At 40.4% G+C, this 26,436-nt stretch overlaps 1 protein-coding gene across 3 annotated transcripts in view; it reads right to left on the bottom strand.

The window, feature by feature from the left end:
• The window catches only part of CDH20 (cadherin 20), a 199,468-nt gene that overhangs the window by 17,516 nt on the left and 155,516 nt on the right, over window positions 1–26,436 (bottom strand). For all 3 annotated transcript variants that reach the window (XM_019657693.1, XM_019657694.1, XM_019657695.1), the window contains exons 3-8: window positions 24,083–24,377; window positions 23,380–23,499; window positions 20,430–20,597; window positions 15,022–15,209; window positions 6,221–6,474; window positions 229–365 (exon numbers count right to left, since the gene is read on the bottom strand). In XM_019657693.1, coding sequence (XP_019513238.1) covers window positions 229–365; window positions 6,221–6,474; window positions 15,022–15,209; window positions 20,430–20,597; window positions 23,380–23,499; window positions 24,083–24,377 — 1,162 coding nt within the window. The remainder of the gene's footprint in view (window positions 1–228; window positions 366–6,220; window positions 6,475–15,021; window positions 15,210–20,429; window positions 20,598–23,379; window positions 23,500–24,082; window positions 24,378–26,436) is intronic.

Genomic DNA, 26,436 nt, shown 5'->3' on the forward strand with positions numbered 1-26,436 from the left:
TTACTGCTTTTGCATGTTCGTTTTTTTTATCTCTAGCACAGGACTGGGTGTATGGGAAATGCTCAATAAGTATTTGAACTAAATGTATTCACTCACTTGTATGAACTATGATTTCTGTTTCTTTCTGTAATAAATACAATTCTTATTCCAACAAGCTCTAGAAACTTCCATTTTCTGCAATGCTTGTATCTTGTCACTATATAGAGACCAATTTATTGCATTACTTACTCATTTCCATAGCAAGAACAGTGATATTATGCCATGAGAACTCTTCCCGGTCAAGGGGTCTTGCAGTCATTAGGGCACCTGTTGTAATGTCAACATAGAAGAATCTCCCAGGGTCACTGCTTCTGTCAATGGAATATCTGCAGAAAACACAGATTAAATGCATCATTTCATTTGGATAAACATACTACAGCATATTACATGAGAGAACAGAGGGTATATGATGAGAAACATGACTCTACTAGTTTTGAGTAATGGACACTTGGAAGACTGAATTTGCTGTTTTATCATTTCTAACTCCCCCCTACCCCCACCACAAAAATAACCTGTAAAAACCAACAACAAACTATTATTCTTTTAATTTCCTGATTCATAAAATAAAACGGTGATAAAGCTTGAGGGCAGTTTTAAGCTATTTAAAGATCAATTTCAGATATTTAAAGCTTAAAACTGCCCAAGGCTTTTGGGACACTAGATATCAACCCCTACATATCTTGGTTCAAAATGAAGTTTATTCAAATAAGTTATGAAATGCCAAGTTGAAACTGGAAAACATGTAGTTTGGTGATACCAGTCCCTTAACTAGTATCAACTATTGAGAAGAAAAGATTTGCGTCAGGTCCTCTGTAAACGTGCTAATGACCCACCTATTGGCAAACACTATAATTGTTTATTAGCTGGAGAGGCCTTACCTGTGGAATGGTTTTAGCAGGATGGACCAGGTCTAAGTGGCTTATTGTAAATCATCTTGGAATTTATGAATTAATGGGGCACAGCTTGTTGGAAAATGTCATGTGAGCTGTGTATTTAAGAGAGTATGAAAAGCAGATGTTTCATAACCAGAACTACTTACATCTTTCATGGTCCATGCGGGCCAACATGCATCCTTACACAGGAAAAGAAGGATGTACAAGTACCTGTGCCTGAGGAGAGCTTGGTGTGTATTTTGCTGTTGTCTGCATCCTTTGAATCATTGTTTACCTTGGTACTGGGTGAGATCTAAGATTCTGTTGAATCTGACTTGGCAATCAGACCCTTTGTTTTATCTCACCTGCATTTTTTCACCTGGTCCCCATCTTGGGAGATTCAGTAAGTGTGGAGGGAGGCTCAGGCATCTGTATGTTTAAAAATCCCCATAAGGGATTTTGACACGTAGCCATGACTGAGAGCCATCCTTGAGAACCTTATGTGGTCCTTGGTAATGGCTGGTAAATACAATCGCTCCATTTATTGAACATCAGGCATTTTATAGCTTTTTAATTTCTCACAACATCTTTAGCAGGTGGGTATTATCTCAGTTTGTCAGAAGAGGAAGCTAAGACTTAGAGGAGCCGAGTCACTTTCAGCTACACAGCTAGTGATTTGCAGAGGTGAGACTTGAAAAAAATACAAACAATACACACTCTGATGCATTGGGCTCAAAATTCTGTTTAAAGTTGCCAGCAATTACAGTCCACATCTTAAAGTTGTTGACACTGGGGAACTGCCATTTTGATGAGAGTAAGCAGTTTCTTTAGTGTATTGGTTTTCAGGCTGCAGGTTGGTGAAATCAATATGGTGAGCTATGTCTAGTGTTGACAGAAAATGCATAGAATAGATGCATGCCAGACTATTTCATGCAGTAAGGGTAATATTGATGGTAAAACTTTTGTTTCAAATATATGTAAATACATATATATGTAAATGCACACACATATATAGTATTTATTATATTATAATATATATACTATGTATTTTTTGGTAAAGTGTTTTGTGTCAAATATGTATTTTTTCCTGCAGAGAGATTCAGGATGGCTGTTCAGAGAGATAGGAATTAAAGGGAAAGGTGGCTGCTAAGGGCTAGAGAAGTTGGAGTCACTTTAGTTGTAACTCTCCAAGAGTGGGGAAGTTTAAAGAAGTAAATTAATGTCTCTTTCTGCTTGTGACCCTATTTAACGAACACTTACTGTAGTCAGGCACTGCTCTACACCTCACTTATACTGACTTACTTAATCCTCACAATAACCCTATGAGGAAGGTACTGTTATCACACCGTTTTACAGGTGAGAAAACTGAGTCATGGAGAGTTTGGTCACTTGCCCAAGATCTCACTGCTGGAATCAAGGTAGGCAGTTGGGTTTTGGGCTCCTGCTTCTAACCACCAGGCCGAGCTGCCTTACTGCACATGGAATGAGGGAGATTGTTTAAGGAAACAAAACCTTATGCCTTCATGAGGATAGATTATGATAACAAACAGTTGACTTTTTAATAAAGAACAAACATATGCCTGCAAAGTTCATTGAAAATTAACTGGGGCATTTTTTTGTAGGTTTAACGAGTGATTTAGTTTAAAGTTTCCTGGCAATTTTAAGAGTTGATTTGTCTTGGGGAAAAGACACTGGTTGACTCATGACAGCCTTTCCTTTCAGCTCCCCACACATGAGTAAAGCCAGCCATTCGGCCCGCAGAGCCCTCACCCTGATGGTAGCTCTGCATTCTGGAGGCATAACGCTGAGGGAGAGGCAGTCTGTGATGAGCCAGCTCTCTGCACTCAGACTTGCTGTGCCATAGCAAATGTCACAGATGGTCTGGGTGATGGAGTGATAGAAATAACTACCTGAAAGGGCCCATGACAGCACTGCCTGGTGACACGCCGAGAGGAAACACTGAGAGCCTGCCTCAGAGAAGCCTCCCTCATCAAGTGCAGGCCCTTTCCGATTCTCCCAGCAGGGCCTGAATTGAGGCACTAATCGCCTCCATGACTCTGAATGGGACACTGGGCCAGTTTTCAGGAGGCAGGAGAACAAATGAAAGGTGTAGACACAGATGGAGAATGAGGGAATTGGGACACACTAGTGAATTACGGAGGTGGCTTTCTTTTCTCCAACCATAATATTCTCACCTATTAGGGGCCGAGGAGGCATAACAGAAACATACCAACTCCCTTTAGCCAACAGTAGCTGATGTTCTCTGGGTTCCCTGCTTATTTGCTTGGCTCAGGACATTCTCTGAATTTGGGAGCAATTTAGAGGTAGGGCAGTATGGGCAGACTCGCTAAATCGACACACACACACCAGGATGGCGCAGGCGGGCGGGCTGTTTTCACACAGCAGCAGCGTATTTCAGTTGCCAAATGGTTCAGTTTCCTGCTTGCCAGAAATTCCTTGAGCATTTATTAAAAATTTAGGAGATCCAAACACTATTTTTCACGTATATAGAACTGAATCTGGAGACTTAGTTTTGGGATTTACTGGTAAGTGATGACCAGTTTATGCGTATAAGCTTAAACACACTATACCTAGTAAGGAGATTATAAAAGTCCTAACAATCTTTTAAAAAGTTAAGTGGCTGTTTGTTCATAACATTTTAACTTTAGGTGATATGTTGGTTTTGGGGTGACTTAATATGTATTTTATTTTTAGGAATAAATCTCATTTATTGGTAATAAAAATGCAGAAGATGAATTAGATAACCAAGTAGCATATAACATATACAAATTATTTTAAAAGAAAATAACTTCTGTAGGAAAAATAAGGATAAAATGAGCAATTTGAGGAAAGATAACATAGGAAAGAAATTCCCAAATGGGTTTACTATATGATAGCCAGAGACTTCACTTTTAGGTGCTTTTCCCGCTGAGGGTTCAGGACCCTTGATTTTCTTCTTGGGCCCAGGGACCATTCTTTGTTCCTGGGGACGATACAGAGTCAGGGACCATTTATCTGGCACTAGGAATTCTGCTCCTTTGCAACTGAAATGCAGAGGGAGGATTCTCCCAGTTCTAATAAATGGAGCTCTGCTGTGTCACTCTGCCCGAACCCTTGTCTGTTGCCTCCAGGTCTGTGGCTGTTGTTTTGTTCTTGCCAGTTTCAGTCTCAGGACCTAGAGTCCTGCACCCAAATAAGCCCAGTGGACCCTTCTCTGTGCCCCCTGGCCTGTTCACCCTTGGATTCCTCCATTGGGATTTATTGGACCAGACAAGCGCTCCGTTATGGACCTCCCTGATGCTGACTGCGCAGTACACCGGCCAGCTGGTGGTTTTCAATGGCCCATCAGCTGAGGCGGCGTTCTCTGCTTAGGAATTCTTAGAAGGATTCCTTCATTTTGTATACCTCGTTTTGCTCCATGCCAGTAGTGGATTTAGGCCTGCTGGTGTTTCTCTTTCCTTCCTATATGTGTCTTGAGATAACAACTTTAGTCCTAAGTATTGCACCTTCATTCTGCGGGTGTGTGTGTGTTGTGTGTGTGTGTGATTGTGTATTTCCTGTATCTTTTGCTTGTCATTTAATAATGTGAGTCCTAACATAACCATATCTCCAGTGTTTACCATGTAGGAGTCCTGAGCCAGAATTTGGAAAGAGGTGGAAATAGCTACTGAGTATTCTAATCGACTCTTTAGAAATGAGACCGGATTTTCTCAAGCTTATGCTTGTTTTATTTCAAACTCCCCCCCTCAATAAAGCTTTAGTCTCTAAAGCTCTCCCCATGGTATCTTTTTTAATATGAATAAATTAATTGACCAGAAGATACATATATATATATATATATATAGATAGATAGATAGATAGATAGATACATGTCTATATCTTCTATATATCTATATCCTTGGCTCCTGAAAATATACATTTATAATAGAATCAGTTTCATTTATATTGTGGTTGTTTTGGGGATAATATGGTTTCACTAACGTCTTTCCATCCTATTTACATTTGAAAAGCTTCAGGTTGAAATATCACTCCTACAAAGTTGATATAACTCATAATACAAAGATGAGTTGACTTCTAAACATCAAATATCATAATTCAAACAAAATAATTTTAGCCATTTTAATGCCTAACATATAATGTACAAATATCTAATGTTTACTAGTTGGTTAGAGGAAGCAGATTCCCCCCCCACGCCCCCATAGTTACTATCAGGAGAGAACCACCTTCGTTAAACTGCTGAAGCACATTTTCATTACATACAAAATTGCACCAGGTGAGGGAAGTAGCTGACAGAAAAGGCATTCCATAAACTGGGGCGTGTTTACAATGTGTTGTCTGCACCAAAGCCCCAGATCCATTTGTGTGGCTTTCAACAATTAATGTGACAGATGGCTTCAAACAGCCTGGAATCCTGACCTTTTGCGTCAAGCTTCAGAGGCTTGGCAGTTGCTCTGGAAGGCCGAGGTGTCAGCCTATCCACCAGCTGTTTGCACTTTGGCTGCGGAGTTGGTGGGAAATGGCCCTGGCTGTAAAGAGCAGCTGTCCTCCCCTGTCTCGAGGGGGAAGCACCTGGGTCAGACTCTTTTAAGTTCAGGGCGCACTTTGGGAGACTGATATGTGGGCTTGCGGTAGAAAGCCCTACCTGGCCAGTCTCCGTGGCATCGAAGCATTGACAGCAGACAGCAGGAGTAGTTTCTGTGTTCCTTCTATGGTGTACGACGGAAATACCTATTGTATGTGTAATTTTTCCCATTTTTTAAAAGTAAAAAAGGTCAAATAAAAATGGAAAGAATGTGCAATGATCACTTTTATATTCGCCACTAAGATTCAACAGTTTTTAATGTTTTAATGTGTATCTGTCTATGCTTTATCTGAATTGCTGGTTCTCCACTCAAGGTAATTTTGCGCACCCCCGCCCCAGGGACATTGGCAATATATGGGGACATTTTAGGTTGTTACAACTCGGGGTGCTTCTGGCATTTAGTGATTTGAAGCCAGAGATGGCTGATAAACAGTGTACGAAGCACAGGACAGCCCCTACAATAAAGAATTATCCATCCCAAAGTGTCAGTAGGACCAGAATTGAGAACAAAGGGGCATGTGTTGCTGAACCAGTTGATAGTTGTAGACATAGTGATACTTCACTTCTCAATAACTTGAAAAGGCCATTTTATGTAAATAGGAAAAAATTAATGAAGTAAGAGAATCTCCAGAGATGGAAGGAGCAAAGGGAAAAAGTGCTAGAAAATTAGATACAAGGGAATGGACGATGCCAGGATATAAGGCAAAGGTGAAATCTGTGCAGAAACCTGATTGAGTTGTTGGTCACGTCTGGGTCCTTGGCAGAAATGATCTGTATGGTTGTTCCAATGGCCACGTCTTCAGGCACCTCCACAAAGTAAAAGCCAGGTTCAAATACAGGAGGCTCATCTACGTCTTCCACGCTGATGTGCACTGTGGTTGTGTCCTGAAACGGGCCCAGGTTCAGAAAGCGCATCTCCAGGTGAGGATTGGCTCCCTCTACTTTCAAGGTGTAGCTTTTCTTGCTTTCAAAACTCAGGGGCTGAAAAGTAAGGCAGGAAAACTGATTAGCTAGGAGCTTATATGTCAGGGTTCTAAAGGAGGGTCGGCATTGATGGCTGGTGGGTGGATTCCCCGATTCATTAAAATGGTGAAAAATAGGCAAGGGAAAAATAAGGAGAATTTTCCTTTTGTTCTGTGGTTCTTGGTCTTAATGTCAGTTTCAGCAACTTGGGTAAAGAAGGTAAAGAAGATGCTAGACGCTTCAGAGATAATGAGGGAAACCAGTTTGCTGATGAAGAAAGCCACTGTATGGTGGGAGTGGCTGATTTTAATGTGTGTACTCTAATCAGCATGGTCATCTCGTCTTTACAGATGTTTGTTCATTTGAAAAGGTGTCTGATTATTAAGAGAGAGTTCAAGTTCTGTTTCAGGATATCCATACAACTGAGGCCTAGGCTTTTTTGTTTTCTTCCTTTAAAAAAATTCTTGAGTATGAAGGCATTAGTGATTTTTTTCCCAAGAAACTATCATAAGCACCTCACACGTTCTTAGGGCACTGTGCCAGATCAATATTTGAGTATTTAGTTTATCGTACACGATCTCTTAAAAAGCTCTCTTAAAATTGTAATCCAATGCCTCATTTAAATTGAAGAAACAAACCCAGAGAGCTCAAAGACTGGATTAAGCTAACATGGTTACATAGTCTCAGAGTAGAAATGCTGGTTTGATTTTTTAAATTCCTCATTCAGAGCTCATCCACAAAATAAAATTCTGTGTCATAAAATCTAATTTTTTTGGTAGTTCCTTTTTTGGGGGGGATGTATTCCTACCTTTAGAATATTTTTATGTCAAAATGAATACAGCACTTCAGGGCAGAAAGTGAACTTGAATGCTATCTTTTAAGAATAATTTGTTTTTTTACTGACAAAAATGTTTAAATATTTTAAGCAACAATCACCTCAAAAGATCATCAATAATAATAAAAGCAGTTACTAAAGCCTAAAAGTCACATGTGGACTTGGTGATGACAAATTTTTGTAGCTAAATATTCACTCAAGGTTTTTTTCATAAAACATGCTGAATTAAGCACATTTCATGTTAGAAAGAGGCATGTGTCCATTTAAGCAACTTTTTAGCTTTTGAGAAACAAACAGTGGTAGTTGCTTTAACTAAGTTTATTTTCAAATTTTAACAAAAACTTTTTTGTTTTGTTGCTGTTGTTAGGTTACTATTTGTTCTGTATTTACTAAGCACCATATATTGTATTCCTTGTTTGATGGAGTCTCCCATTCTCGTTTGAACCAAGCAGCCATTTCCTTCAGCCTGTCTGCCTCCTAGTTCTTAGTCAAAAGGCAAAGTTTTCATAACAGGCACATTGGCACTCAGATTATGGTATATTTGAAGGAATAGTTTTATCCATTTATTTCATTTATACTTGCTCTCTAAATCTAGACATTTATCTTTCCTAGTCAATTACATTATATTCTCTTAAAATTCTTTCCTTAACTATGGGTAACCCAAAGTGGGCACTGTTGTTTATGTTAGGTTTGAGCTAGGTAAAGTTTGTTTTTCTCTTAATTCTAAGTTATTTTTCTAACGTGGTGTGAATTTTGTATTTGTTTTTTAAGATGTAATTGACGTACATTAAAGTTCATCTTTTTTAGGGTTAAGTTTCGCAGATTTTGACAAATGTGAACAGTCATGTTTCTACTGGGATAATCAAGATTTACTGTGTTTCCCTGAAAATAAGACCTAACTGGAAAATAAGCCCTAGCATGATTTTCAGGGTGCTCATAATATAAACCCTACCCCAAAATAAGCCCCAGTTAAGATCGTCAGCCAGACATGACTGTATTTGAATACATGTAGATTTTTGTACGTGAATAAATGAATAAAATGCTCTTTTGGAGCAAAAATTAATACAAGACCCGGTCTCACTTTCGGGGAAACACGGTAGGAGTGGAGCAGGTCAGTCACCCCTGTTATCCCCTGCCTTGTGCTCCTAGGTGGTCAGCCCTGCCCTGCTGGCAGCCATGGTCTGTGCTCTGTTCCTACTACAGGAATGTCATATAAATGGAATCATGCGGCATACACTCCTTTGAGCCTAGTTTCTCTCGCTTAGCAAGACTCATCCATGTTGTTGTGTGAATGAGTTGTTTGTTTGTTTATATTGCCAAGTAGTATTCCATTGTATGGATGTAGCACAGCTTGGTTATCCATTCCCCACTAGAGGTACATTTGGGTTATTTCCAGTCTCTGACGGTTCTGAATAAAGCCCCTGTGAACATTTGCCTGCAGGTTTTGTGTGAACATAGGTTTTCATTTCACCTGGGGAGATACCTGGGAATGGGACTGCAGGATTGTATGGTTAGCGGTATGAGAAACTTCCAAAACAGTTTTCAAAGTGACTGTGCTGTTTTGCATTCCCGCCAGGAATGGGTGAGAGTTCCAGTTGCCTCACATCTTTGTCATTATTTGGTCAGCGTGTTTGATTTTAGCATCGTTTGTGTATGTGAAGTGATAGCTTGTGTGTTTTGATTTGCATTTCCTTAGTGCCTAATGATGTTGAACATTTTTATAGATTTTCTGGAAGAGTTCTTTATATATTCTATATTTAAGTCTTTTATCAGACATGTGATTTGCAAATATTTTCTCACCATCTGTTATTTGTCTTTTTATTCTTCTAACAGTGTCTTTTGAAGAGAAGAAACTTAATTTTGGGGGGGGGCAGGGAAACAGTGTTGGGGAGTTGGGGAGGGGGACCAGCCAAGTTGTTATTCTTCGATCTTCGTTTTGGAGGGCGCCAGTCACCACCTGGTTGCCCGTCGGCACCTCGTGGCCTCTTAAGCTCAAGGTGCTGTGTTCAATCTTAGTTGCGGGTGGGCATAGCCACCATCCCATGTGGGAGTCGAACCAGCAGCCTTGTTGTTAAGAGCACATGCTCTATCATCTGAGCCATTCAGGTGGCAGCTCAGCTCAAGGTGCTGAGTTCAGTCTTAGTTGTGGGTGGGCATAGTCCACTATCGAACAGGCAGTCTTGTTAGGAGCACGTGCTCTCACCAGCTGAGCCATCCTGCCACCTGTTGGCAGCTCAGTGGCAGCTCAGCTTGAGCGCAGTGTCACTCACTGGCCCATGTGGGACTCGAACCAGTGGCCCTGTTGCTCAGAGCTCGCGTTCTTAAGCCAACTCTTAACCAACTGAGCCACTTGGCTGGCCCAAGAAACTCTTAATTTTGTCGAAATCTTATTTTTTCTTTTGTAGATTGGGATCTAGCTGTCATACCTAAGAAATCTTTGTGTAATCAGGGTCACAAAGATTTTCTCCTATGTTTCCTTTTAGAAATTTTATAGTTATAGATTTTTACATTTAGGTATATGATCCATTTTGAGTTTATTTTTGTAAGATATGAATCAGAATCCTTTTTTCTTTTTTTTTTTTAACACTTGTTTCAGCACAATCTGTTGAAGAGATTAAAGTGAGTTTTAAATTATTGTTAAAATTTCTTTTAAAATAAGTTACCTAGTGATAATTACATTGTTTAAGGCTATTGTCTACCTCATTTCAATAATTTTATTATTTAAAATTGAAAGAAAACATTGCCCTAATACGCTGTGCTTTAAATTGCCCACAAAAAAAATGTGAGTTTGATATTTCTCTTTCCAAAAGTTTTTGTACTTACTTAACATCAAAGAATTGTTTATTTTCACATTCACAATAGTAAATCAAAGCGTAGCAATGTCTGAGAACCCAGGTTCCAAACTCAAGAAATTTCCTAGAGTTGGAGCACACAAAAATGAAGTGCCGTGATATTCTTGAAAATTGAGTCATGAAAATTTTGGCACAAAATAGTAATGCAGCTAGCTCCCCTCCTCTGTTCCCATAGCACTTTGTCATAATTCCATTGTAGCTCTTCTTATTTTGTATTACAAATATTTGTTTCTGTGTTAGCCCCTCAAGGGCAAAGATTATGACTTAGTCCGATTTTTATTCCCCAGTGCCTAGTGAGGGCCTAAAACTCAAAAGGCAGCAAAAAATGTTGTTACACTGAAGTGTGAAAAAAAGTTTTTCAATGTATTAACAAGTACTGGTCTAAGGAATACATTTTTTTTCATATTTTGCTATTTTGGAAATAGGCTTGCTTCTGCAGTTGATGGAGCCTTTAGGCCCAATGGGAGACAGGACGCAATTGCCTCTGAGCAAGCCAAACCTGGTCAGAGCTAGTCACGTTGTACTTTAATTGAGTTCTGCACATTGTTGGTACTACATGTTTGAACTTTATTGCCTCCTAAAATGTCTAAAAAACGATCTTATTATGATTCAATATTATGATTTGACATTGAAACAAAAGTTGTGTAGGCAGAATGGCCTGGAAACAACAGCAGGAGTAATGCTGATGTGAGTGAAGCACTATGTTTGTGTCTCTAAGAACTTTCTCAAAAAGTAAGCTAAGGAATAAGAAAGCATTGTATCATTTAAATGGCAAGAGGGTTTTTTTTTTAAGTGGTATATAAAACAATGATAGGATTTACGTTTCATGGGCATCTTAGATTTGATGAAATATAGACGTTTCGTTCTTTGTGGCCTGCCTTAGAGAAGGGACTAAAACAATTGCTTACTATATGCTGGAAGATGGAAGGCATGCTGAAAACTGAGGAATGGCATAACAGCATGCTCATAAAATAAAGAACATTCTGAAAAATATACATTTCAAGTTATCTTTCTAGCATTTAAGTTAAGAGACTGAAAATCAATTGATTGATTACTTAAAAGCCAAAAAGACCCAAGGTACTGGGTAGTAATCAGTATGGTTTTATGAAGACCCAATTCTATCAATTCAACTTAATTTCTCTTTTTGAAAAAGTATGCTTTTTAGATGAATAATAGGCCTTAGGGAAATAAATCAAAACTAGAACTTTTGTTTCCATTTTATATGACATTAGTAATGACAGAGTAGGAAAATGGGTGTGGATCAGGCGTCTTGAGTGAATGTCATTTCCAAGGTATAGACTGAGCAGCAGTCAGTAGCTTCTAAAGTATTTATTACATTTGACTTGTCTGTCTACCCAGCTTATGGACCTCTTTCTTAATTCCATTTTCTGCCACCTCCTAAGTTCAGAAGAGAAATCCAAATGACCTTGGCAAAATTGATGTCTGTTTTGATTAAACCTGGATATAGTTTTAGTAATGACAATGAAAGACAATGTTCTGTCTTGTGAAGTTTAATCTTTTCTCCAGGAAAGGAAGCTGGAGAAATGACATTTTGAGGTTCCTTTCAGATACAAAATTGTAATACTTAATATTTTTTTAAATGAATGGCTTATAATAAGGTCTAAGCTATATTCTAATAATTTGACAGAAATTAATATTATTATTTAGAATTATCTTATATGTTAAGATATAAAATAAAATTTAAAATATATTGAGAACCCCAAAAGTTCTTTTTCTGATTGCTTAATTTTTTAAAGGGAATTTTTGCATTAAAGAACCAACAGTTGGGCCGGCCGAGTGGCGCGATGGTTAAGAACTGGCTTGGGACGCCAGAGGGCCCCTGTTCGGATCCCACATATGAGGGCCAGTGACACTGCCCTCCACAGCTAAGATGCTGAACAACAGCTCAACCTGGAGCTGGGTTGCCTTGAGTCGCCGGCAATGGCGTAGGCTGCAGCCCCTGTGGCAGTGGGTTGCCATGGGCTACCATGTGTAGCCAGCAACCAGCGTGAGCGGGCAGCAGCCGCCATGAGTGGCCGTCCAGAAGCCGGCGACTGATCTGCCTCGCCCAGGAAGAGCACAATGATGGTGCCAACTTGGGCCAGTGAAGCAGTGTCCTCCACAACTAGACTGAAGAACAAAACGACAGCAACTTGTCTGTTCCCCTTCCCCCAATTCCCTAGCATTGTTCCCATCCCCCCAATTTCCCATTAAAAATCTTAAAAAAACAAAAACAAAAAAACCAACATTTATCTAAAACTTTGACAATTTACCTTGTTTACTGTTACTTGTCAGAATAAGCAATGTATTAACTGTTAATTTGAGGCTTATCATGTAATAGGGGAAAGTTCTTTAATCCTGTGGGATACACCAAATTGGTATTATTATTTCTAGTCCCCTTTTATAATTTTAGCATGTGTTATTCTCAAAGAATGAGAATAAAATAAACTGCAATATTTAAATTACATTCAGATGTATGTGATGATTCTGAAGTTAATCTGAGCATGTTGCACTGTTTTGAGGTCGTCATGTGGCAGTATAAAGATTGGAGGAATGCTGGCTATATCTGCTCTTTAGCTGTATTTGATTATGCTTTAAATAAATACGGGGCAAATGTGAACTCTTCCCTTCTAAAGCAGCGTTAACTCAAGACAGCATAGAATAAAGTTATTATTAAACACATTAATTTGCAACACATTCTAAGTTATGAGTTTATTGCTTTTGTTAAGGTCCTCCATGTTCCTCAAGTCTGTGGTTAACTGTCAGTGTTCTTGTATCGCCTCCAGCAGCGTTTGTCGCAGGTGGTTGTTCCCGTCTCTGGGAGGCAGTTTCTTCCTGCCTTCCAGGACACCACACCTTTGATTTTCCTCCTTCCTCCCTGGACTCTTTCTCAGTCTCCTGACCTCATCACATTGGGGTACTGCAGGGCTCATTTCACTGTCTTCTCCATCTATGCTCGGTCCCTTGGAATGTCATCCTGTTCTATTTGCTCTAAGTACCATCTATATATGCTTATGACTCTCAAATTTATATTTGCAGCCCAGAACTCTTCTCCAAATTCCTATAACCAACAGCTACTATACATCTCCACTTGGGTGTCTCACAGACATTGCAGATGTAACATGCCCAGAACTTAATCCTAATGTTTGTCACCCCGTCCATCCTCTCTACTTGTATACTTTCCCATCTCAGTTAATGGCAACTCTGTTCTCATTGCCAGATGGACTCCTCTCTTTCTTTCTTATCCTGATCTTATCTGTTAAGAAATCCTGTTGGCTCTACCTTCAAAATATATCCAGGTTCTGACTGCTTCCCACCATCTCCGTTCTTACTACGCTAGTCCGAGCCACCATATTCTCCTATCTGTATTGTTCCAGTAGACTTTTAGCTGGTTTCTCTGTTCCCATCCTTGCCCATTTATGGTCTTTTCTCAACAGAACCTAGAGTAATTATTTTATGATGAAAGTCCAGTCATGTCACACATTTATTCCCCACTTTACTCAGAGTAAAGACCGAAGTCCTTACATCCGTCTATAAAGTCTTACACAATCTGGCCCCTTGTTACTCTTCTGAATATTTTCATTTCCTACTAGTCTTCCCCTCCACGCAGTCTTATCATCCCCCTTGTTCTTGAAACAAACTAGGCAGAGGCCCACCTCAGGGCCTTTGCACTGATTTTACCTGTGCTGGAACACTTTCCTCAATATCTCTGTGCCCATTCCCTCGTCTCCAGGTCTGCCACGTACAGTTCCCACCAAAAGTCATTTATAGGGCATCTCCTGGGTTGTTCATTGTCAAGCTGCCCAACTCAGTGCTGTTACTGTCCCTTTATTAAGTCTTTGTATAAATGTCATTTCTCTGGGATGCCAACGCCAACCACTCAATTTCAGTTTGAAGTCATGCTGTCTCTTCTGATACCACTTTTGTTCTATTTTACCCCTCCCCCCACACATAGCACGTATCACTTTCTAATATATTATTTTATGGACTTGCTATTTTGATTGTCTTCTTCCCCTTACTAGAATGTCACCTCCTTGAGAGCAGAGATTTTTGGCTACTTTATTTACTCTCTTCATTAAATGCCTAGAATGATGCCTGGGACATAGGCAGACACTCAACAACTATTGAATAAAGAATTTAAGATACTTTGGGTTTTTAAATGTATTTAAAATAGAAGAGAAATAAGATTAAATCATTGAGGTTTTGAATTAATGTATTTCCTCAGATATATATTTACTAGGATGTTAAAACTTTAATTTTTAAAAAAGTTTTATTTTTCACCTGAGTATGTTCATCCACATGTGCTTTATGCCACAAAAAGAATCGTTAGCTTACATTTAGAAAACCTGGTAATTTACATGAAGCAAAGGATTATCAAGTGATAACGTCACTCAGCAGTTAGGTTTGATAAAGCTTTTCCACATCTAATTAGCATTTATGGATCTTCAATTAGCAATTAAAAAAATTCCTGCATGTTATTTATTGATTCCTAAGTAATATTATAGCTTGCTTTATTGTTGTTTATGGTATATGATGGTAAAAAATGAGTATTATTCAAGTGCAAATATTAATTCATTAATTAGGGAATTAATTAAGGTATGATAGTTTTTTTAAGTAGCTAAGTAGTGAGCTGGGGGAAATGACATATTTGCAATATATTTATGTCATGACCTGGTACCCTCTGTGTAAAATGATGACACAGCCAGTGTTTACACATAAGCAAAAAGAGTAAGAGGTTTTTTGTTTTTTTTTTTCAATAGAAGAAAAGAGCATCATCAGAAGATTTGAAGCAATACATGTCAATAGTACAACAGCCCTTACGACATCTATTGATTCAAAGCCTCCATGAGAGTGGTTTGGAAAGAGGGGTTGGATTACCTTCCTCACAGTGATGATGCCGACTTGGAAGTTGGGGTCCGTGTTAATGTCAAAGGCGTCTGCCCCGTCTCCATCCACGATGGTGTACTTCATCTCTGCGTTGACGCCTTCGTCCAGGTCCTTGGCAAACACTCTCCCCACGGTGGAGCTCACCGGGGCTGACTCTAGCACACTCATCTGATAATGTTCTGTGAAGAAAGGTCAGAACATGCACCCTTGTCATCTGTCACCGTACAAAATGCCCGGTCAGTATCACATCGTGTCAGGATGCTGTGCAAAACATCCTTCTCCTGGTTCAACAATTACAACTTGAGTTTCACAGATGAAAACTGAGATCTAAGAGGCCGAGCCGGCGGCATTAGGTCATAGCCTGTACTGGACGTTTGGTAAGGAGGGGCCCACCCAGCTTGACCGTCATCCTAACAGTGGGACAGGATGAAAGCAGAAATATTTCTTATCTCAGTGAATCTACCTTCAGAGTGGCAGGAAGTACCTTGGTTTCCAATCTTTCAGTCCTTCCTAATGAACTATTGGGTTGTCGGAAAAGTCATGATGCATTTTTGTAACGAAAAACATATAAAAAATACATCATGGCTTTTCCGACAACCCGATATTTCCCCAAATGTTAATGTCTTTTGAGAAAGATGGAAAAAAACATTGTGGCCACAAAGTATGTATTTATTCTGTTCACATTTCAGATGCTGCCACTTTCCTTCGTGGCCTGGCCAGTGGACTGAGTGTCCATCTCTGCGACCACCTGCTCACATCTGATGGTGATCAGTGACTTATAAAGGAGGAACCGCCATGGAGGGCAGTCCACCAGCGCCGTGTGCTGTCCGTCAGCACGTCCTTGCTCTTGGGACTGCCCACTGATGGCCTCTTCATGGACAGACCTCTGAGGCCTCTTGCTCTCTTGTTCCAGGATGGCATACCCCCGAAGTTCTCACATATGAAGAAGCTCAGACCTTGTAATGTTCTCCTTCTCAACCTGATACCCTGAATTCACAAAGAAATTTAGTTTATTTCCGTCTCCACAGAGTTGTATCTTCACTAACCTACCTTTTCTGAGGCTCAATTTTTTGACATTCTTCATTATTTTATCAATCGTAATGTGACTGACTAAATAACAAAGAAAATCACACAATCACAGGTTCAATATGTACATGTTCTCTTTTATTCTAATATGCACTGCAAGCTACAGGGAAGCCTGGGATGTGAGGACTTGATTTCACAAAGATTTGGGGAGGCGGACAGTACCCAGCCAGCTCACAGCACCCTCGCACACGAGAAGAAATGATGCCAACATGAGCCAGGAAATTGCTAATGTCTGTACTAAGCTGCAGGCATTTGGATCTCATGAACTCTCTCCATTCCCTTCCAAAGTTGTTGATAGATTAGACTTTGCCATTGCAGAACTTTGGGGATAAACAAACCGGCATCTGCCTACAATTTTCTTCATAGCAGGAAAGCGGTGTGTTCTGTGTTTAAACAAACACACATTTAATTTCTACATGTAATGCATTATCTTAGAAATAAATAGCCTGAGGTTTTAATATTCTATTATATTTGGTTCAGTTAAAGGTGACTGAGCTTGTTCAATGTAAAATAGTAGGTGTGTCATTTCGTCAACATCCCATAATCAGTTACGGTAATATTTGTGAAAAAAAGGAAAATGTATTTCCTACAATGAAGAATTAGAAGACTAATAATGCAGAAAAGTTAATCCAAGGTAGGTTGATAGACTAATGAGATCATTCAAGTTTAGTTTTAGCAAATAGGTGGGGAAATATTTGATGGTGGGATAAAGAAGACATTTTTAAAAGTCCAAAAATAATGACTGTTTTACAGGAAGCAGAAACAATGTGTGCAGAATGCTTGGAGATTACTTTTATACATTTCTAGTTTGCCTTCCATACGGTCATATTCCATGATTCCACTCTTTCCTAGATTCTCCATTATTTAGAAAAAGCGACAATTCAAAATGGATGTTTTAGAAGGGTGTTAAGATGTTGGCTTGTGGGGCAGGATGAAAACCCCAGTTATCATTGTATTGTGTTCTGCTATTGTGAAGCTGCCATGTTTGGGGTGATATGACTTTCCTACAATATGTTCAAATATACATACTTATGAGCTATGTAATAGTTTTGTTCTTCTCTTTCTACCTTCACCAGCCAAATAGGGTTTTCAAAGGTGTTTAAGAATTGGCAGCCTACAGTGTGCATAATGTGAGCTATTCATGAAATAATAAAGATGGGACCCACAGGATCACCAAAGCAATTAAGAAGCCAATCCATATATGAATTTACAAACTTTTCCTTGATGCGCTACTATTCTGTACTGTGGAACCAATCAAGTTAGTAATCTACCTGCTTGCACCACTTGTGAAATGCATATCTACTATCCTGCCTGTTTCATGAAATCTCATGGAGACTTTGTGTAACCAGTTGTATGTCAGTATTGGGTTGTTGGAAAAGTCATGACGTATTTTGTCTGTGTTTTTCAAAGGTCATTTATTTATATAAACACAAAGATCAATCGACATATTGCCTGTTTTGTTCGATAACCTTTTGCCATCTTTCAGTGAGCTTCATAATTCCTCGTTCATAGAAGGACCTGTCTTTATTTGCGAAAAATGGAACAAGGTGCTGATTTACAGCCTCGTCTGAATTGAACCACACAAGGAGTTTTGAAGAGAGCGAAACAAGTGGAAGTCTGATGGCGCAAGGTCAGGCGAGTATGGTGGGTGTGGCAACACATCCCATCCAAGCTCCAATAATTTTTGACGGGTGATCAAACTTGTATGTGGTCTTGCATTGTAGTGATGGAACACAACTCCTTTATAATTAACAAGCTCTGGATGTTTCTGGATGATGGATTCATTTAAACTGTCCAATTGCTGACAGTACACATTCGAATTGATTGTTTGGTTCCTTGATAGGAGCTCAAAAAACACGACACCTTTAAAATCCCACCACACTGAGAGCATAGCCTTCCTCTGATGAATATCTGCTTTCATTGTCGTTTGAGGCGAATCATCATGTTGGGACCAAGACCGTTTGCGCACCAGACTGTTGTAAACAGTCCACTTCTCATCACCAGTTATCAGTTGCTTCAAAGAAGGATCGTTTTCCTCACGTTTAATGAGCATATTGCAGATGTTTTTATGCGCCGTCAAATGAACTTCTTTGAGTTCATATGGAACACAAATATCGAGCTTGCTTATGTATCTCAGCTTCTTCAAGTGGTCATCAACACTTGAATGATAGATGTTCAGTCTTCCTGCAGTCTTTCGTGTCGTGTAACATGGGTTTGACTCGATCAGTGCCTTTATTTTGTCATCAACTTCGATGGGCCTCCCAGACCGAGGAGCGTCATTGAGATCAAAATCACCAGCACAGAGTTTCGTGAACCATCGTTGGCACTGACATTCTTGTACAGCATTGTCACTGTAAACTTTATGCAACTTTTCACAAGCTTGACATGCTTTCTTCCCTTTATGGAAGTAAAACAGTAAAATATGGCGAAAATTCACAGGTTGGTCTTCCATCTTCACCTTGTTGTAAAATCTCCAAAATTCAACTAAATCACTCAGTTTTTTTTAGAATGAAACTAGAACTGTCAGCTGTCAAATGACATAGCAATAACATAGATGCGAATGTCTCTAGTACTTCCAAAAATGAACTAGTGCCATCTGTTGCAAACATGCATCATGACTTTTCCGACAACCCAATATTTGAGCTCTCTTGTTATATTTATATAGATAAATTAGATGGTTCACTTGGTCTGGCTGACTGGAAATGTAGCTGTTCAGCTGATAGCCAGGCTTGATTCTCTGGTTTTAGTTTAGCTGGTTGTCTTTTTTTTAAAGCCTGATTTCCCTGGTTAAGTTTTTCACCTGGATTGTGTCTGCTGCCCTCACTTTTCCAGCTGCTCCCTTTAGGCATCTGCTTCTTAAATTCATGTCTCCATTTCTGGGCTCCATTCCACAGTCATAGCTCTGTATTTCCACCTTTCTTCAGGACATTTAATCTGATTGTCCTGCTGTTACTTCCTATTCAGATCTGAGTTTGTCTTCCTCACTGCCTGATACTGGTTCCATTCTGCACCCTCTGTTTCTATCAGTAGTACAGTTCTTCTCCCTGCCACCCAGACTTAACATCTCATTGTCACCTTTGACCCCACACCTTAGTTCTTTTAGTAAAAAAACCAAGAGGCATAATTTTATGTTTTCTTATTTGTCTCACTCCACTCCTCCTGCATTTCCTTAAGTACTTTTTAGTTCAAGCCCGACTGCTCTCAGAGCCTCCTGTGAGCCTGTCCAGCCTCTCGTCCCCAGCCCTGCCAACCATTCTGTACATAGCTGTTCAGTGAGGCTTGCTTTCTGTCTATCTCTTGCTCAGAAATTTTTCAGTGACTTCCATTAGACACACAACACACTTAAAACATTGAAGAGCAGGTCTTCATTTTAGGGGCCTTTAAACATAAAATTACATTTGCAAGTTTATTTCCATGTATATACTTTTTACATTCAGTTTTCTCCTCGAATGAGCGCTAGGAGAGCAGAGATTTCATTTGTTTTGTACACTGCTCTGTATCGCATACCTAGAGTAGTACCTGAGACAAATAATTTTTGAATGAGTGAATGGCTTCCTGTGCTGGAATGTTCTCCTTTCTGCCTACCTGCATCCTTTATATTCGTCAGCCCCCTGTTGAAGTCTCATCCTGTTATGAAGCCTTCATTCATCTTAGTTGATTGTGAAGGTTTCATTCTGCACTAACCAAGTGGCACAACGAACGCTGCTTCCTGGTTAACTTTTGATGAGTATAGAATATGTACTCCGCAAGTGGATTTTAAGCTTCACAGAGGCTGAGACTGGGTTTCAAGCATCTTGTGCCCCTCCCTCAAGCCCAGTGCCCTTACAAAGGAGGTAACTGCTTGTGATTGATTGGTGCCCATACAGGTCACTGCTTTGATTTAGTTCCCTGCTTTCTCAACAGGCGAAATATCGCCCCCTAGGGGGGCAAAAATTGGTTCTTGTTGGGGGAGAGGTGAAAAAAATCTTAGATATTACAAAATGGTTTGTGGCGCTCTAAAGTTGAATATTACCCAACAAAATCTTATTCCTTAATATTTAATTTTATGAAGGGGGCAGGGCATGGTGATTAAGAGAGAAAGTCTAAAAAGGCTCCATAGAGAGGCGATAGTGAAAAAAGGGAGAAGCGCTGGTGTGGTGCTCTGGAAGCTGGGACATGGAAGGAAATGGTCACGTGAGAACCGCGTGGTAAGTGTGGGGAAGGACTCGTGAATGATTGAACTTCAAGAGGAACTCAGAGCTCCTCCCTCTTGCAGCTCTCAGGGGTGCATTCCTCTGGCCTGAGACCTGTGCTCCCACTGGTTAGATACTCACTCTGGGGAAAGCGGGGCGGGTTATCATTGACATCTGAGAGGGTGATGTTCACTGTCGTGGTCCCAGCCAGTCCTCCCAGCTGTCCTCCCATGTCCTTGGCTTGGATAATCACTTCGTAGTATTCTTTGGCTTCTCGGTCCATGTTCATGAGCGCTGTCCTAATCACACCTGCGGGATAGAAACGATGTGGTTTTTACAAATAAAAGCACCAGTCCAGCTTTTAAGATTGGGTTCGAGGTTTTTCCTTGCGCTATTAAATATATAGGCAAGTCATCTGTATTTGATTAAACTTGAGGTCAGAATCCCAGCTTCAAAAAAGTGCTTTTGTATTGTAGCATATTGGAGCCTTTGTATTGTAGCATAAATGACTCTTTAGGCAACTCACCCCTCGTCTGCTTTTTCCTGCCGCCCCCATAGTGTAGGCAGGGTTGGAATTCTGACTCTATTTCCCTTTTGATATGTATTCATTCGGTTTTGTTAGGTTCTGCTCATCTCTGTGCCTCACTGAATTCCATAAGCTAGGACATGAAAGATGCTCTGTGAGTTTAAACAAATGGTGAATAAATACAGCTCCAGTGGGAAGCGCTCAGAGGACTGACTTCCTCCAGCAGCAGAACTGAGAGCGAACAGGAGGTGGCAGCAGCGGTTCTCTAATGGAGCTGGGGAGAGCAGCCCTGGCCGTGTCAGGCTGCTCTGCCTCACTGGGTGGTGAACACACAGTGCAATATACAGATGATGTGTTAGAGAATTGTACACTTGAAACCTATATAACTTTATCAACCAATGTCACCCAATACGTTTAATGACAAATAAATTTTAAAAAGCAGGAAACTAGGGCTTAGGGCCCAGAAAACAAAGCCTCCTCTGTCTGCAAATGTGTGCTGTTAGGCCAGTTCTCCTTAAGCCCTTTCTCTCCTCAGCCCCTGGAGCCTTTGTATTGTAGCATAAATGACTCTTTAGGCAACTCACCCCTCGTCTGCTTTTTCCTGCCGCCCCCATAGTGTAGGCAGGGTTGGAATTCTGACTCTATTTCCCTTTTGATATGTATTCATTCGGTTTTGTTAGGTTCTGCTCATCTCTGTGCCTCACTGAATTCCATAAGCTAGGACATGAAAGATGCTCTGTGAGTTCTTTATTTTCAGCACGCATAAGGGATGAACTTCCCCAGATAGTGAGTGGCAGCATCACGGTGTGGTGACACGGTTTCATTCAGAGGGTCTAAATCAAAATCCAGTGAAATGCTTTTTGATCCCTCCAAGGATGTGCAGTCATGTTTTATCTCCCTTTTAACCCTTCCACTTAGAAAAGCTGACTTCTATACACCCTAGGCAAAGATTAAAGACTTATTTACTGCACGTTTACAACATGACCTTTGGCTAAATAGACATTTTGCATGCAAAAGGAAGGGGTTGGGAACCACAAACCTGTCCCGTTTACTCCCCTAATGTCTATACTGCATTATAGTAACAGCATTCTGAAGTGAAATGTGCAGCATCTTCTTTTTCTAAATGCCCTGTGGGCACAGCAATAACTATCTTTTCATGTCTTTTTGACCTTAACATTAAAGATGGCCCCTGGGAGCTGTCAAAATAATGTAGGGTTCCTCTGAGGATATAAAGGACACATCACCCTCTTCCTGTCTGTACTTTTCCTCCCTGTGGGCACCCCTTACTCCTCTCCCATTTGTAGAATTGTTAAAGTTACTGTTTTATAGAAGTCCCTGACTGAAATCTTTTTTCTTTCCTCCAGTAATTTACACTCCCTCACTTTTTACTTTTATGATATAACTTTCTGAATGCCTAGTTCCCCTTAGGACTTCTGGGGGGAAAAAATTATCAGGTTGCTAATAGAAATGCATTTTTTCTCTTTCGAATAAATAGGTGACTTTGAGCATTCACCATGAACTTTACCTCTGTGGCTGGAAGTTTCTTGTTAACAAGGAACTTGAGTTCCTTGTTAATTACTCTTAGGTCCTCAATTTTCCTGTACATAAAATGGGAATAACAATACTTACATATATTTCACGAGTTCACAAGAATATTGGGAGGCTCAAATATGGCGATGTGTATAAAGTATTTTAAAAGGGAGAAAGCCTGGCACACAAGTGCAAGGCAATATTAGTATAACATTACTCTGCCCAGCTCAAAAGTGTTAAAGGGAACTCTTCACAGGTAAAACGTAAATTCTGTAGTGAAAGTTCTTAGGTAAAACTGAAAACAAAATATGAAAAGCAAAAGCAAGCTCTGTTGATGTTCCTTCTTCTGCCACATTGCTCTTTACCCCTCCAGCTCTCTATGCGGTTGTCCCTGTTAGAGCCTCCTCCTCGCACCTGCCTTTGGGGGGGGGGAGGCACACCCCATGATCTGTGTTCTTTCCCCTCACCAAAACCTGTCTGTCCCAGCATCCATTCATTCTGGCCTTTTCTCTGCTTAGTGTGGGTGGTTCAGTGGGAAGAACATCAGACCACATGTGGGAGACATAACTACAGCTGGAAGCACTTCGTTAGGTCTCAGTTCCCAGTTTCCTTATCTGTTAAGTGAATGGCGATGGACTGGGTCATTCCCCTAAGGCTCTTTCTAGTTTCCAAATCAGTGCTCTTGGTTCTAGAGTGAGCCCAGGTTCCAGTGTCAATCCTCTCTGTCTCCCTGGATTAATAAAAGACCACAGTCCCTGGGAATTAATACGACCATAGGATTTCTGAAGGCTAACGAGAAGGTACTTTGTGTAGGCAGGCCCCGTTCAGACGGTGTACGCTGTCTGTGCAGCACTGCGTTTTTCCACCAGAGCAGTGCTAGTTTGCTCTCTTAATCCCAGAGTGTAAAACATTCTTCTCTGGTTAATACACTCCCTGGACAGTCCTTGAAAAGGAGAGTTGGGTCTGCCATCGTAGCAGTTACAAATTATTAGGGAATACAGCAAACACCCCTGACTCAACTGTGGCATTAAATACCTGTTTTGGAGTCCACAGAAAAATATGGCTGGCCCTGCAGAATGCTGTACACCACCCGGGCACTGTTGCCGTAGGTAGGGTCATCGGCATCTGTGGCTGTCACCTGGATAACGGAGGTCCCTGAGGAAGAGAGAGGGTGGAAAGCTGTTCAGGTTGAATTGCTAAAGGCTGGATGCAATCCTGGATGGGCAATCTTAAAGCATTGCACATGCTGTGTGTGCTTCTTTGGGAGGGTCCGTTTCTAGGTCAAGCTTCTAGAGCTCACATCTTGTACCTCTTTAGTGGGGGTAGGAGTTATTTATGTTTTAAATTCTTAATAACTGGTAGTAAGGACAACACAGCCTTTTGTCTCTTCATTGTTCTTTTGGTTATAGCGTAATGCTGCTTCCTATGAACCAAACATACATGCATACATCTACCTTCCTTCCTTCCTCCCTCCCTGCCTCTCTCCCTCCCTTTCTATTTTACTCTCTCCTGTTTTAGAAGAAATAGAACTGAATAATAACACTAGGCTCGTTACCAATATTATCTTTTACTGTGGCTGATTTTAGTGTAAGTACTTTCCTGCCTAAGGACTTGGTTGTCACTTTTGGGTTTATAATTTGTGAGCTGTTCTGCAAATTCTCTCCTTTTCTGTGTTTAGACAGGAGGATCTTCTATAGAGGAACCACTCTTTGTATGAATCGGCGAATCTCCACCTTACCCACTGGTGACATTTCTGGCACGGTGGCCACGTAAGGTCCATCCAGGAACTTGGGCTCATTGTCATTGATGTCTTGGATTTTGATGATGAACTCTGACTCCGGCTCCATTGGCCTTCCTGTCCTCCTGTCCAGGGCTTGAGCCCTCAAAGTGTACTGGGCCCTTTCCTCTCGGTCGAGCCTCTGAATGGCGTGGATATCTCCGGTGGTGTCGTCGATCGTAAACACGATACCGGCACCTTCTCCTGAGAGGATGTATTTAATGGATCCATCCCCCCTGTCCATGTCTGAATGAAGCTGGGGAAAAAAGGATGGAAATCTCATTATGGATGTGAACAAGTGTGAGAAATAAACTGATTCTCAGTTTGGTTCTAACTTACGACCTTTCAAACAGGAAGAAAATTTTTTTCACTCAGATGTTTCAAATGTTTTTCTACAAAGAACTGACATTCATTGAACATGATTGTAAACAAGAACAAATACAGGTTGATGAATAAGTCAGGTTTTTCCACATCACATTTAGTATCCTGAACTTGCTACTTTTTTTCCCCCTAAGTTCCTCTTGCAGAGAGGTATAGAAAACAGGAATTCTGGGAAGTGTAGGTCCCCAATGTGAGAAAAGGAGCAAGTCTCATAAGGCACCCAGCCTTTCTGTTTAATGTTTAAGAAATGTACAGGCCTAAACATTTTAAAGTAAGAAAGTGTTGATATAAATTAAGTTTTGGAGTTTCAAAAACTTGTTGGCAATTTTAAATTGGCTGAAAAGTTGATGAAATGAATTTGTAATAGATATGTATGATATTGGGGGGAAATGGGGCGGCGAATTGGGGGAGGGGGGTTGTCAGTTCGAGGGGTAAAAAGTATAACTATTGCACTGTGTTGTACAGCTGAAGCTAATTCTAAAAAATGTGTATTTCATAATAAAAAATAAATTAATAAAAAAGAAAAAAGTTGATGAAATGATTAATAAATAGGCTATGGCTCCTGCACTGGAAATGCTAAATGGCCCCTGGGGCTCTTGCAGCACTCCAGTTCTGTGGTCCCGGTAGTGTCATGCTTGCTTATGTTTCAAGTGTCAAAATGGATTTTAATTGCTGGTTATTTTTCTTGGCATCAGTCTCCTTTCGTTGGGACCAGTTCCTGGACTCATAACTGGACCTCTCAAGTCTATATGTGGATGGTTGCATTAAAGACATGGTTTTACCTGCTCATCCAACTATATTTCCTTCCAAACTACTTTGTAATGACTCTTGAAAGGAGTCCAGGGGCAATATTTTCATATTACACCTAGAAATAAATGTCTGCATCTTTAGTTATAGACGATGTATATAGGTGGCAAGAATCCTGGAATTTTGTTGTATGTATAAGTAAGTCTCTCTCTAAAGGGGGCAACAAAAATGAGTTACGTTTAGTCAGCTACCACTAACTGTTGTTGCTGGGGTCATTAGCACTTTGCACAGTTCAGCTATGAAGTTCATGAGATTTAGTTTAAAAAACAGACAACCAGTGTTAGGCTCAGGCCAGAGAGGCAAATGTCTGGCCCGAACACTATGTCAGTTTGAAATTGAATGCCCTTGACAAATTAATGTTTATAACTCTCAAATTTCTCATATTATCTATAAATGTAGAGAACAATATTAATACTTGGCTTTGAAGGGTTGTTGGGATCATTAGAGATTAATGTATGTGAAGCATCTAGCAGTTTCCCATAATAGGGATGCTATAAATGGCACCGATTAAGATGATGAGATAGGCGCATAGAGAAAAGGGTGTTAACATGGCCTGCTCTCCTCTGCTCCCTTCAAACCTTCAGGAGTGTCGCAGAGAGGGCAGAGACACCCTCTTGGCTTTCTGTTAGGCACAGCCCAGTGGTAAACCTCAGCAGGCTGCGTGAGGCATGGCTGGGACGGTGCTATTCTGAGGATGACATGGCACAGACACCAAGAAGACACCTGAAAATGCACCCACAACACCCTCAGACAAGGGTGAGTTTGGAGGTGCTGGCTGGCTTTGAGCTCATCTTAAATCCACTCACAACCAAATCACGCAGGCCCTGGCTTTGCTGCCTAGAGGAATTCAGCTGTATCTTATCTCGGGAAGGGAAATAAGAACAAAATTGACTGAAAAAATAGCTGTGGTTTTTTATTTCTACTTAGAGAATTCTATTGAGAATACGAAGTGCTCACATTTCCTCATTCCATATACAGTATTATTATTAGTTTTTACAATCCAAATCTTTTATTAATGTAGTTTAAAAAGCAGAGGTGCCCACCTCTTACTGTGTAGAATAAAATAGCCATTTTAGCCAGACCTAGCCACAAAGAAATGAAAATTCGTTCCGTGTGGGACTGTTCCC

The sequence above is a fragment of the Hipposideros armiger genome, unplaced genomic scaffold (genome assembly GCF_001890085.2).
Source record: "Hipposideros armiger isolate ML-2016 unplaced genomic scaffold, ASM189008v1 scaffold_278, whole genome shotgun sequence".
NCBI lineage: Eukaryota > Metazoa > Chordata > Mammalia > Chiroptera > Hipposideridae > Hipposideros > Hipposideros armiger.